This window comes from Myripristis murdjan, chromosome 5 (genome assembly GCF_902150065.1).
Source record: "Myripristis murdjan chromosome 5, fMyrMur1.1, whole genome shotgun sequence".
NCBI classification, from domain to species: Eukaryota; Metazoa; Chordata; class Actinopteri; order Holocentriformes; family Holocentridae; genus Myripristis; species Myripristis murdjan.
In genome coordinates, this window is record NC_043984.1 from 6,792,111 (window position 1) to 6,807,174 (window position 15,064).

The 15,064-nt window shown below is 42.2% G+C and overlaps 1 protein-coding gene across 1 annotated transcript in view; it reads left to right on the forward strand.

The window, feature by feature from the left end:
* pcbp4 (poly(rC) binding protein 4) overlaps positions 1-14,190 on the forward strand; it is a 65,807-nt gene extending 51,617 nt beyond the window's left edge. Inside the window, exons 12-13 of the mRNA XM_030051523.1 lie at positions 6,233-6,402; positions 12,387-14,190. Coding sequence (XP_029907383.1) covers positions 6,233-6,402; positions 12,387-12,828 — 612 coding nt within the window. The 3' untranslated portion in view covers positions 12,829-14,190. The remainder of the gene's footprint in view (positions 1-6,232; positions 6,403-12,386) is intronic.
* The last annotated feature ends 874 nt before the right edge of the window (positions 14,191-15,064 follow it).

Here is a 15,064-nt window from a genome sequence, read left to right on the forward strand (position 1 = left end):
TGTACAGAATGCACCAGAGCAGTTCACATGTACGAGGTAATGCTCTATGCTTTCTGTCACATGTCATACATAATCTTTAACCTTTGCACTGTGTGGATGTCTTCAGCCATTTTGACGTATTTTGACCCTTTGATCAGTGGGATAGTGACATGATCAGTAGCACGGTGCAGTATTTGGACTGTGCAGTGTTTACATTTAGCTTAATTCATCCAGGCAGGTGAGAACAGTCGATGCCGTGATCAAGACAGGCCGTCCAGGAACATGCAGGGAGCGGCAAAGTGGTTGGTTTTGCTCCCATTCATCCTTTATTCCCGCTCGCATTACAAAGTCACTACCTCTTGCTATTTTACAGGCTGCTGACGGCAGCGACACCCCGAATATGTGAGTCGGCGCGGCTCACATCAAGGCAGCACAATATAAAATAGAGGTTTAGGTTTGGTTCACTGACGATCCACAAATGTGTGGTTTTTGGATGGGAATCTCCAAACCGAGCGGGGGGGGGGTGAGTGTGAGTGTTTTTCCCATTAGCACACACAGATGGAAGGCTATATACTCCCTCCTGTACTTCCCATTGCTCTGTTGTTCCTCCTCTCTCCCTGTCCATCCATCAGTGACTGTTAGTCAGTCATTCAGTCTGTCAATGTGCGGTTGCTTAGTGCTTCTTTCCTACAGTCAAAACACTGTGGGATAAATACAGCAACCAGCTCCCAGCCTGTCATCAGCACTGTCTGCAGGACGACAGCGACACACACACACACACACACACACACACACACACACACACACACGCATACATTTGGCTCACTGTGCTTGTGAGGACCTTGCATTGAATATATTCATAACGCTCACCACTGCATGACTAATCTGAGCCCAACCCAATCTAATGGTAAAACTAATTCTAATCTTAACCCTGAGAAAACGTCTAATCCTAACTCCAACCCGCCCCTTGAAGACGTTCCAGCGGGCCCAGAATGACCTCACTTTGCAAAAACGTCCACACTCCAAAAGTCTGAAACTCAAAGTGGTTCTCACGCGGATAGAAGTACAAGAACACACACACACACACACATACACACACACACACACATCCACCCATATGAGTGCCCAGAAGGCAAACACACACTCTTTCTTTTTTCTCGCAGTCATGTTTGTGCTGTCCACGTACACCCACATGCACTCAGACACGTGCAGAGCCTCAGCTGCCTCAAGTAGATATACTCTCTGTCTCACCCCCACACACACACACACACACTGTAGAATGGGATGTGCCAAGGTCAATGCTGGCAGTGACACCAATGAGGAACTTATCTATGTAATTAGTACACGGAAGCAGAATAGTAACAGTAAACACGGTGAATTATACATAACACTCAAACAAGAGCCTCACAAACTGCACTGTTGGTGTTTTTCATATTTATAATCAGCGAGGTTCTTGCTGTGTTTTATATTTGATTAAAAGTGCAGTAGCTGTGTTTTATATTTTATAATTGAAAGAGCACCGCATGTATTATAACTTTAGTGATGCGTGATGTCTGGGTATCGCATCCCATAATAGCATGTGGACACCCCGTGTTTTCATTGTTTTCTCTGGGCTGCAGACCTGTAAGGGTTTCTCAGGATATTATGTTTTTTGTGTTGGCTACATGTTGGGTCATAAAGGGGCCAGTCGCAGAAACTCTGCTAAAGTATGCAGCTCCACAACAGACACGAGGTGATGTTCTCACCGTAAATCTTGGCCAACTACTCTGACAAGCTAATCAGTGTCTCTGCTGTGTCTGCGGCCTCTGCTGTGCACCTCGTTTTTTTAGATTTTCCCTACAGCACCCATTCATGTTTTTTGTGGAGGTTCAGAATGCATGAGCGCAGATACACACATAAAGGGGGAAGTGGCACATCGACACACACAAACACATGTGCACATATGGGTAGCCTAAGAGGACAGGAGACACAGGAGCCAAGAGGAGCTTAAGGCAGTGTGTGTGTGTGTGTGTGTGTGTGTGTGTGTGTGTGTGTGTGTGTTTAGGTGTGTGTGTGTGTGTGCATGCACAAAAGTGAGCAGGGCCAAGTGGAGCAGCTTAATGACATCCTATAGCTCACAGTTAGAGCCTCAACACCGAGCTTTTCTCTCTCTTTCTGTCTGTTTCCTCTCTCTCTCTCTCTCTCTCTCTCTCTCTCTCTCTCTCTCTCTCTCTCTCTCTCTCTCTCTCTCTCTCTCTCTCTCTCCTTCAATAAACCTTTCCAAATTACAAGGGCAGCAGGAGATCACCCAAAAATAGCCTTTGGTCCGTCCTCCTCCTCTCCACTTCAGCTTCAAGCTGATTTTACCCAACAGCACTTACTTACAAAGCCTCTCAGTATATATTGTGGCGTCCCGCAAAAAACTGCTATCTCCAAAAGCGGCCAACTTTGTAGAGCATGTGAAAACTGGGCTGGTTACTCCAGTGATAACTGTGTATTTTCTTTCTTTCTTTCTTTCTTTCTTTCTTTCTTTCTTTCTTTCTTTCTTTCTTTCTTTTCATTTGCTCTCCATGGTTACTTTAAGTTTGAATGTCATTAAACACAGAGTACATGTGAGGTGCAGTGAGCCCTTGGAAACCTAAACAAATTCACTTAATTTCTCTTAAAAACAGGGGGAGAAAAAAATAATGGCTAAAAAAGTGTCAGAAAATTGGCATAAATAAATAAATACATAAAGAGTAAAAAAAAAAAATAAAGTTTTTCAATAAGGTAGATAAATAAGATAAGATAATAAGATAAATAACAGATCATTAGAAATTAAAAAATGTAATAATAATAATAATAATAATAATAATAGAAATAAAAATAAAATGGATTTACATTTTCATAAGGCAAACAAACATGAGTGTATACAAAAATCAATTATATTTTCAGACACTGTATTAATTTTTTTTTTTTTTTCTGGAAAAACACAATTTTCCTGTAGTTAATGTCATTCCAATACTGATTTTTATTTTAGAAAGATTCAGATTACCTGTGGTGAGAGTATTTATAAAACTCTTTATAACTTTTTTTAAAAAATCATTAAGATGGGTTCATCCTGGATTATGTCTCTTAGTAAGGAAAAGGAAAAAAGCCCATGAGAAAGCCATGAGGGTTTCTGCGGGACGCCTGCCAACATGAGAAAATCAGATTGACTGTGTTTTTGCTGGTTATGGCACACAAGAGGCGCTTTATGATTCAATGAGGCCACTTGCGAGGTCGGACAGCGGCTAAAGGTGGATTTCACACAAATGGTCCTGACCTGGTTGTTGTCAGCTGGTACTTTGTCTTCTGTCTCCCTCAATGCCATTATAGCTACAGTGGCACGCGCGCACACACACACACACATGGACACACACACACACTTAAACTATCAGGACCCATTCCACGAATAGCCCGCTGCAGCACCCAGACTGGATCTACATCAGAGCTTGTTGGCCAAATGACTTGTGGAGAAAGGAATGTTTGTGGTGCTGTGAGAGATAGAGAGGGGGGGAAGAGGAAAGAGAGAGAGAAAAGAAAAGGTACAGAGACAATAGTGGGGATATAAAATACAGAATAGGAGATACACAGGGAAATGAAAGAAGGAAGAGAGCAAAAGAGTAGGCAAGAAATGAATAAGGGGAAGATGTAGGTCATAAGTGGATAAGAAGGACTCACTCAGAGAGGATAGAGCGGGGGGAAATGAAAAGTGAGTGAACAGAGGGCTGAAGTGCAGAGGATTGATGGAGGGATCTGCCTCTGCCTCTCAGGTTATGTCTTCATTGTCACATTTGCGACGGAACAGTCTCATCATCCGTCTCACATCCAGGTCGTGTTTAGATGCCGTTTGCATCCTTCATGTGGACGATCTGAACCCCATGTCGGCAGTTACAGTGCAGCAGACTCTGACCTCTGACCTTGATGGAGGTCAACGAATGAAAAGAGAATCACTTCACTGTCATTACAGCTCATTAACCTCAGACTGATCACGGCCTCCTGATGCAACGTATCCACCCGCTTCTGCCTCATTTCGCTCTCTTCAAATGAAAAACAAGTGAACAATGCTTGTTGACAAATCTCCTGAGTTGCTTCATTTATTAACGGTTACCGTGTCCATATCATGAGGCTAGTGTTGAATTCCCAGTTAATGAGCTATAACGATGGCGAATTAGCTGTTTGTGCATTGATTCATGACTGAAAATTAGGGAAAAAAGGATTATTGTTGTAATTATTTGATTGCATTAGATTTACGCTGTCTTTGGTGTTTACACGGTGGCCACACTTTCCTCTATCCCTCACGTGCCAGCTCCACTCCTATATTTAATTTTTTTTAAATAGACTTTAAGTGGGGAAATTGTTGCAACATACAATTTTTCATACTTTCCAACACAAAGGAAGAAGTTTTCTACAACAGGTTTACTGAGGCGAGGCAGTTTTATGCAACACTGTCATTACTATTAATAGCGGCTCCAGGGGCAAACTGACAGCAGAGACCTTGCCACGCTTGTTCCAAATCCTCTATTTCCTTCACTATTATTTTCAATAATCCTACCGAGTTACTATCAAGACTGGATTTGCAATTTTAAGTGATTTAGCTCCAGATAGGAGGCAGACACCCAGGACACATGTTGAGGCTGTGCAGCCTCGTCCCAGCCTGCCAGCGCGGGCTTGTTTTTCAGACAGAGAGGTAACGAGAGATATTTCTGGTCTGAAGTGACACTGAGAGGAGCACAGTACCTATCCATCTATTGTTACCGTGACACCTACGCAGTGACAGGCCCCTCACTGGGACGAGAATAACACGCACAAGCCCCAAGCCCAGGGCGGGCGCTTGAGTCAGGGTTCACCACCTGTTGCTATCCTATATAGTTTGACATGCACAGATAACTAGCTGGATAGATGGGTGATGAGGGGCTGAACGCCACACAGACGGAGAGACAGAGCAACAGATAAACAAAGAGACAGACAGGCAAGTGGCTTCAAGACGCAGACGGACGAGCAGATGGAGACGTATATATCTTTTCTGCTCATAAAACAGCCAACCTGCATCTGCTTGGGCAAATGTTTATCGCACAAAATGAAGGTGTTTCTCGGCCAAGTTTTTCTTTTGGATCTAAGAGCCTTCAAAGGTGCGACGTTCGGCATCGAGCATCAGTAAATTAGTGCCACATTCATTTTGAGACATGAGTATAATTACCTGAATCTAACGAGATCATCAAGGATAGGACTGGCAGCCTCTCCACTAAACAGGAAGTGTGCGCTGGTCTTCCAGGACAAATGGCGCAAAATCTTTCTCATTATTGTAGGCAGCAAAAAGTGGCCAGTGGAAAAATCGGTAACACTTAACAAATCACTTGCAAGGCATTAATAAATATTTTAAAGATGAACATTCCTACAGTTACAGATATTTGTAAATAGTTACAAAAGTTCATAAATGTTAACTATTTGTAAGTAAACGTATACAAATGATTATTGCTTTATTGATAAATGCTAATATTATTATATGTAACTGTCTCTAAAGCTACACATCTTTATGACTATATTTATGGATAATAATCTGTTAAATATTTCTAAATACTTTATAAATCATTTGTGAATTAAGTGTTAATGAAAAGTCACTTCCAACGTTATAGTTTCCACATAACGTGACCTGATCAGAGTGCATACTGAGTATTTGTGATACACAGACTGACCTGCAACCTCCAGGTCTCTTTGGTAAATCTTGGCTTTGGGCGGTTATGGATCAGCAAAGTTATGAGGTTATAAGCTGTAACTATGGGAAGGTTGCAGGCTGAAGACATTGAAATAATAACGACGTGAAGCACCATACAGAGGAATATTCGTTTTTAAACTGGTTAATGGTTCCCCAGATCTGATCCTTCCCGGCATTATGCAACATTAGGTAAGTGGGTCCATGCAGATGTGGGTTTGTGTTTTATTAAACGCACCAGCGCGGCTGGGCGAGCCGCTAATGCAGGCGAACCTCGTGTGAACTTCCAGCTGCCCTGTTCATCACTACTGGCCATTATGAGAGGCTCTTATTGGCTATTATCTTTCTTCTTGGTCTTAAAAGCAAATACACCTGGAGCATTTCCAGTCAAGGGGAGGCGGATAAATGCACGCTCTTTGTAACAAGAAGCAACGTGGCTAAAGGGTAAAGTGATCTTAATTTTGAGAAGCACAAAATGCTGCATGTAACACCTCTTCATCCTATCCCTCCCTTTCTCTCTCTCTCTCTTTCTCTTCCCAGCTGATTGGCTCAATCATCGGTCGCCAGGGCACCAAGATAAATGAGATCCGGCAGGTATCGGGGGCCCAGATCAAGATTGGCAGTCAGATAGACAGCACCAGTGACCGTCACGTTACCATCACTGGCACGCCTATAGCCATCAACCTGGCCCAGTACCTAATCACTTCATGGTAAGCATCTAAATGTGTCACCTTGAGCCGTTAACATGGCTCAGTACCTAATCCCAAAATTGCTGCCATGTTACCTTGGCTTACACTTACACCCATCGGTCTGTGTTAGTGCCTCATTACTTCTTATTAAGCATCAAAATGAGGTAGTGTGGGTAGAACTGGATGTGCAATATCAGTTACTGCCATGTCACCATCGCTGACCCATCAGCCTGACTCAGCAAATTGTGACTTTGCATCTTAATACAAAGACCAAAGCAGTCAGTTCAATGCAAATATTCAATGCATTTGCTGCAGCTTTTCATTTCAAAACAAGAGTTATCTCACACACTTATCCTCAGGACACACACTGGCTTTGGTAAGGTGTTTTTTTTTTTTTTTTTTTTTTTTTTTTTAACTCTTGGGAGATCAGAGATGGAGCTGAGATCACAGCCTCATGCTCCCGCAAGGCTGGTGTGCAAAACCTCTTACATTTGATAATTTCTTGTTCTCTGTAACTGCATCACCTGGCCTAATTGAAAACCCTTATGGATATGGTGTTAACTGCGCAGTCATCTAATCATGATCAAAGCAAAGACTGCGACTGGCCTCGATCCAAAGAAAAGCACATACCACAGCCATATTGCAGCACAGGGACTTTTGCTATAATGGACAAAACTGAAATCTCTCTGGCGTTGCCATCAAATAAAAGTGCCTTTCTCTCCCTAACTGTCCCAGTGGTGTACACATCTGAAGAAGTCCCTATTGCACTTCAGTATTCTCTTTCAACAGGAAATACATGAAATTTTAGCAGCAAGATGCTCCCTAAATGTTTCATTGTGACCTTAAGATGGTGGTCCCTTTATCCACTCGGTGTAACAACGGATGTTATTCAAATCCTCACGGTGATTTGAATTTAAGTGGCTTACAGTGATAATGGACTTAAAAGTCCCCCATCATGTGTTTGTCCTGTATCCTTCCACCAATGGTACCATAGCAACCACTGCAGCCTATTCTCTTTCGTATGTTGTTAAGCAGAGTTGAAAAGACATAATTTAATGCAAAACGGCTGGTTTCCAGATCATTTTTGGCACCACTGAGGACTAAACTTGAATTCTTCAGTGAGTTCGGGCGATGCTTCAGCACTGTTTTGTGCTGTGCCTGCATTATAAAGTGAAACTTCAACAATCAGTTCGTTTGTAGGATTTATCGCAAGAGAATTATTAAATTCTGAAAAGGAATTAAGCCATACCTCTTAGCATAGCATGCGGAGATCAAGTTAGTTTCTCCGTCACCGGGCTATTTAATCATGCTCTCAGTATGAGAGACATGGGATACATGGAAGCCTGCCAGGCACTTCTAATACAAGTCGCCATGGCCATGAATATGCAAATTCATGATTGGAGTCGGGATGAAATTGATATTTCACTTAACGCTCTTTCTGCCACTGACAGCGGGAGAATAGGTTGGGCAAATCACACACACATATACACGTATAGACATCTGCACGCACACACAGGTGCATGTGCTTGGAATACGGGTGGGCTCGCTCACACACGCACAAACACACATCCACATTCACACCCAGTGTCTGAAGCAAATGTAGCGGCGGGTCAGCCTCATTCTATCTGAAATGTCAGGTCAGAGGAGGTGAGAGAGTGACGCTCAAGTATCCATGACAAATGTGCTCTTTCCTATGATTATTATTATTTTTTTTAATCAAGGGACAGACAGATAAGACAGTGTGAAATCTTATTCCGGTGCCGTCCTCTCCTGGCCAGGTCCCTCACTTGTGGACGACCAGACAAACATCAGCTGCATTAATATTTGAAATTGAATAAAATAACATCATCATGTTAAGATAGCTTCACTTTGGTAGACGGCTGCATGCAGCACTCATTAAAAAGTATTCATGAACTCACAGGGCTTCTAGTGCCATGCATGCTAAAAAGTGAATGTTCTATTAATATAGCAGCAATACCCAAGAGGGAATTATGAGTATTATTATTGCAGAGAGGGTATTACACAATTTAAAAAAATAAAATAAAATAAAATAAAATTACTGTGCGCTGCATTTTCTTCAGGGTAGTGTGTGTGTGTGTGTGTGTGCGTATGAATATAAAAGGAGATAATAGAAAATAGAGAACAAATAAAAAGTATAACTAATAAGGCACCATATAGGATTTATTAGCACAACTGGAAAGCATCTTTGATCAGTCAGTGAGATTGCGTGGAGTGAAATGCAATATTGTCTGCCTTTTAAGTCGTGTTTCGAGTGTTTTGTGAGTTCTTCCTCGCAAGTTCTAACACGTTAAGAAGCAGCAGCTATCAAAGCAGCTCCCCGCTCGCCTTGATCAAATAGAATATACTGAAAGTGTGAAGCGTATTATGGTATTGAGGCGCTGCTAATTAGAAGATTTAAGTCCCAATATCTGTTCGCTGTCAGACACAAGCCCTTGAACTCCCCCTGTGATGCTGCTATTGTTGTTGTTGTGTGTACGTCCATGCATGTCTGTGAACCCATTTGTGTGCACAGCAAACACACCTGCACGGCCGAGCATTAAGCACGACACCGTTCTTTACAAGGGAACATTATGCTGCATTATTCCTGCTGGGTAATCTGTCTTGTAATACATTTAAGAGGTGAATTCTGTGATGCTTTTTGCATCATAACAGCAGCGTGGAGAGATAATCGTGGCTGATGTGTTGAGATTGCCGTAGATGTTACTGATGCAAACAGCACTGCACAGCGTAGATCAAACGTTATATTTTTAGTTTAGCATCAAGTGCAGTATTTTAGAGGCTTAAAGAAGTTTGTCCTTGTGGGAAACCACTGATCACTCTCCTGTTTGTTTGCTCCTTCAGCCATTCACACATCCATCAAAAACACCAGCTCACAATTTGACTGGCAGAAAGGGGAGCTGTGTATTTTATTTGTTTGTCTGTGTGTCGAGTGATATCTGAAATACCACTGATCACATTTTGTTGCAACTCAAGGACCCCGCACTGTTGCGCTTAGGCATATAAATCACTCAGATTGGGCAACTGCAGCTACTAAAAATAAAAATGAAATCAAGAACATTATTTAGAAACATGGATATAATTTATATCGCTTGCTTGCCATTCAAGGCTGTTGCCGTGGTATCAGTAAGCCAGTCTCATTTGTAGCAAGCAGGCTGTATTTTCAGCTGTGTGCACCAGACAGTTTCACATTTTACGTACAAAAACAAAACTCATTTGAAAATATGAAAGCAAAATCAAGGCAAACACATTATAATGTTAAAAGCTAAATACTCATAAATTACAACAATTGAAAAACTAATGTATTAATTCAGTAGTTGCCACAAAAAAGTACATTTCCAACCTTTTTGTATTTCAGGGTTCCTACAGCTTGAGGCAAGTTAGATTTAAGACTTTTTAAGACTTTCTGTGGCACTCAGAATCTAGACAAATTTTAAAATAACCAAAATTGAAGGAAAAAAACATAAATCCCTGGCCTTTATTTGACTTGGCAGTTTTATGTTTCTCAGACTGCACATGGAACTCCACTGCCTTTGTTCTCATCGTGATGAGTTTGAAAATCTTCTTGCACAAAACACACCGTGCTTGATATACATCGCCTAGCACCGGTTATAGTCATGCTGCAAAATCTTGGTTAAAGAGCCAATTTTCACTGAATTTGCATTCCCCAGTGTCGTCCAGGGTGCTGTGATAGTTAACTAGACACACTAGATCTGCTGCTCCCGACTGCAACGACTAAAATCTGAGTGTTGTTCGTTCTGCCATCCTGATCTGAGTGACATTAATGCAGGAGTTACTAATTCTGTTGAGATTTTAAATTACAACACCAGAAAAAAAAAAAAACTCATAAAATCCAGCTTCCATTATCGTAGCATTTTTAAGACTGTTGAAAGACAGATTTGAGACGTTTTAATACCAATTAAGGCTTTATTTCTAGATGAATACATTCAATGCCTAAGACTTTGTAAGGATGTGTGAGAACGCTGCATCTGCACCGTGTCAAGTGGAACATTTTACCCACGCTTCAATCAGTTTGCCCTGATTTTCTACTGGGACGTCACACAGCCACAGTCTTCCAGTAGAAAAACATCAACAGCGCATTTGCATTGTGTCAACTCTGCCTGCTGTGACAGTGACAAATGGCAGATGACCACACTGATCTGAGAGTGATTCCCTTTTATCTGCTGTTGATTATTCATACCTTGGAGCCCCCTCCCTCTGGGCCTTCCTGTCCAATCAGGGAAGCTGTCAGCCACTCATGCCTCCTCCACAGCCAGGGCTGCACAAGAAAGGGGGGAAGAAGCCAGCAGCCTGCAAGCATGCAATTAATGTTTCCATTTAAATCGAAACGTGTCCACTGGGCTGATACGTTTAAGATGGCTGCTCCAGATTCTTTAATATTCATAATGTTGTAAGGGAATAAGCATTCGGTTTATGGGACTCCAAAAGCGGATGGGTTAAAATGGCACAGTAGTTAGTAGTAGTTACATTTTCCCAGTGCCACACACAGCATGGCTGCAGGATTTTATTATATACAAGCAGTTTTAACCAGAAGTTTGTCAGCTGTCACACCTGACCTGACTGATGTGCTGTTTGATTGGTCGGCAGACGCAATTTGGTTTGCTGCTACTGGGCAAACAATATATAAATAATACTATGTACAATGAAGAAAAGCACAAATTATCCTTGGAATTATGCCTATATAGTACATTGTTAGCTTTGTGTTCTTGTTACATATAATAATAAAATAATAAATAAAATAATAATAATAATAAAAATAAAATAAAAATAATAATAATAAAAATAAAATAATAATAAATAATAAATAATAAATAATAAATAATAAATAATAAAATAATAAATAATAATAATAAAAGTTTGTGCCATACTAATGTGAATTTCCCAGTCTGGGATCAATAAAGTATACCTATCTATCTATCTAATAACATAATTACATAATACTAATACAGTAATGGAGGTGCTGTTCTGAGTGTTTTTAGTTTTGTTGGAGCTTTTCAAAGTGTCGATGCAGCTATGGCTGAAGAGCACAAAGCTGGAGAGTGTGACATTTGGTGAGGGGGAGATACAGACTGTCAGTGTGGCTGCTCTTTCCTTTGTCCTGTCGTGTTTAACCTTCCTCCTCCTGCACCTCAACCCCGCTGTGTTTCCACTCGGAGCTGACGGTAGAAACAGCTGCATTTAGGGAGTGTTACATCAAAATTGGAGAGCCGTGCATTAGTGTGCTTTACAATTTTGAATCTCATGAACTTCAATTCATTTTCATGTTGAAACATCCTGAAATGTCACTAAAATGTACCAGTTTTGCTCCCTCCTCTCTACACCTTGTCCTAAGTCTCACTGAGTGTGAATATTTGAGGAGATTATCCTCTTCAAAATAAAATTAAATCAACACATTTTTGAGTTACGGAAGATGATTTGCATTTAGATTTTTTTTTTTTTTTTGGCCTGCTGATTTTAAAGCAAGTGATCATGCAGAGGGAGTTTCTGTTGTATGTGTGGTCTTTTGTGCTTCTCTTTCCTGCAGCTTTTGAAGCAGAATCGTCTGTGACCGAGCGTCCATCCTAATGTATCTATAATGGTTTTGTTCCCTCCTCCCTAAGCCCCCTCCCGAGCCATCACCCCAACTTATACAGCACACCCCCCATCCGTACAGCGAACTCCCCTACAATAATCTGTTGCAACCTCCAGCAAAACACACCTGTCTTATGATTTTTGTTCTGTCAAACTTCCTTTATTTTTTCTTTTATTCTCCAAAATATCCTGTTTTCCTTTTGGTTTGGGTTTGACCTCCTTTTTTGGTTTTACTCTCGATTTCTTTCTTTAACATGTCTTTTATTTAACCCTCTAACCCTTCTCCATCCAAAACTCCCTGTCCCTCTCCTTCCCTCCCTCCACCCTCCTTCCCCTCCCTTCCCTCCACCTCCTCTCCCTCCTGTCCCTCCCTCCTCCCTCCTCCCTCCCTCCAGTTTAGAGACCGCCAAATCCACCGCCCAGTCCTCCTCCATGCCGTCTCCCGTTGACCTGACCATGAGCTTCACCCAGCCCGCCCCCCCCGCCTCCGCCTCGTCCTCCTCCTCCTCCCCCCTGGCAGCGATGGGCGCCGCGCTGCCCCACGCTCCCATCCTGGGTGCCCCCTACGCCCTCCCCCTCTCCAGCCTCCTGGGAGTGAAATCCATCCCTTACCTGGCACTCTCCACCCCTCCCGCCTCAGCAGCAGCGGCGGCCGCGGCTGCAGCGGCGGCCATCGGAGCGCCCATGTTGCCGGGGTCGGTGCCGGCAGCGGCGACAGCGGCCGTCCCAGTTCCGGCCCACGCGGCGGCGGCAGCCCTGGCGTCCTACACGGCCAAGATCTCATCCTCAGCCAACGGAATGAAGAAGCCAGAGAGACAGAAGTTTGCGCCATACTAATGAAGGGCGAAGGTTGAGAGAATGAATTTGTTTCACAAGAGGTAGCCCTTGGGATGAGGCTATTTTTATAGACTGGAAGGGCAGTTGTTTTTTTTTTTTTTTTCTCTTTTCTTCACTCTGTTTTTCTCTCTGTCTTTTTCTTACTCTTTCCCTCACTCTTTCATATCTCTTTATTCTGGCCTCTTTAGAAAAATATCAACGTGGGATGGTGGAAGGTGTGTGATTTTGGATGTGACTCAGGCTACATTTCACAGGTGACAAAAGCAAAGTACACAACAACACAAGGGGCGGCTCTCGGGGCGACATCAACACTGATTGTGTGTTTCAGGCCAAGGCGTGGAATGCAAATTCTGATAAATGAGCGGCCATCGTAGCTGCCAACTTGCAACTAGCCGCCCGTCCCGGCCTGATCCCAGTGTGACGGCCAGCCGCCGGATCACTGTTGTTCTTGTCATGGCCAAACAAGAGCTGCGGTACGATGAAGGAGGGTGTCAAAATTTCCGATGCCTGAAAACATTGGAAGCCCCCCTCTCCAGCTCCGTTTCACACGGGCGTATGCAGGTAGCATTCTCACCCAATCCAAAAGACCACCTTCTATTTGTAGCAGCAATTGAGAATCATTCCTCTGCAGTAGCTATTCCTAAATATTCCACCCAGGATTACCAGTTCCTGGCTACTTTTTTTTTTTTTTTTTTTTTTTACTTCCCATTGTGGTTAAGTGGTTAAAGGTTTGTGCAGAAACCGCGCATTCCACACCGCACACGTAAGCCCGCACGTCTCTTGTGTCTTGTTGTGTACGAGGCCCGAGTGGAAACAGCCAATCTCACCATTTTCCAGGCGTCCCACGCGTCATCTTCCACCCTAGTTGAAAGTGAGTTCTGTGTACTAACGGAGATTTGTTCATAACTTGTTTCTGTAGCTCTGCCCTTGAGGAGTGTCGGCGACAGCCCCAGCGGGAGGCTTGGTAGGTGTTGCTAGCTACTGTATGATGATACTGTTGTTTAAGGTTATCGGGCCACAAAGCCTCTAAAAGCCATAGAGACTATTCAGCTTCTCCCCTCCTCGCGTGTCTCCCGCTCTCTTTTTGTTCCCCGCTCCGACTTCTATTGTATACTCTCGTATTTATTGACTAATATGAAATATTCCCTCAGAGAGTTTATATCACTGGTCACTAACACTGAGCTGAATGACTAGGCTTTTATATACAATGATGTCTACTTCTTGTGTATGACCATTTCCTGTATACGACGTCCTTTCTTCTTCCTGATTTGTTTTCCTTCATTTTTAATATTTGTTGTATAGAGTTTTTGTTTTTTAAGAAAAAAAAATACAAGGAGATGTAAAAAAAAAAAAAAAAAAGTTTCTTTTTGTGTTGACCGTTTTTACGTGCTTTCGTTCACAATTCAGTTTAAATGTGTTGTTTAAATTATTTTTTAACTTATTAAGATGAGTATTACATTGATAGTTTTAGAAGATTTTTTTTTTTTTTTTTTTTTTTTTTGTCTCCGACACGGCTGCAGGTAAAATACTGTACACAGCTATTAAGACTTTTTTTTTTTTTTTTTTTTCCTGCTGAAGTCTGCGCTGAAGTCCAGTTTGGCTCAGTAACTAAAAGAAAATTCCTTTCCATGCAGCCACACGTGTGGTGTTTGTTTCCTAAAGATTTATCACTGTACCATTAATGATAATAACCAGACGTTTTTTTTTGTTTTGTTTTTTTTTTTTTTTTTGTTAGTTAGAAGAGTAGTGTTTTCACTCGTGAGTTCAACTGGACATTTGACCACACACTTTCTAACTGGGGACGTGTTTGTAAATGTCTGCCCTGCTTCTCCACTTTCAGCGTCCACAGAACTAGAATAGGGTAGAGCTGCCACTTCCCGGTGCACCACGGCCATTTAGACAAACCAGAAAAAAACAAACAAACAAACATTTCCTGACACACTACGGTACGCACAGACCTGCTTACATTTAAAGCTGCATTAAATAATCTGTGATGTTTATTGACTTCTACCTCTTTTAGTGGAAAATAGAAATCGTAAGTCCCACCCTCCAATGATGGATGCTCTCTGGTAATGAACAGAATCTGCTTCAGCTGATCAGGAATGGCTATTCTACTTATTGTAGTTCTGTGGCCGAGTCCCTCCTCTGTGTATGAAAGTAGCGAGGAAAGATTTTTTTTTTTTTTTTTTGTCAACTAAAACTGGTGCTCTGCATGGTTACCGCCCTTGTCAGAGTG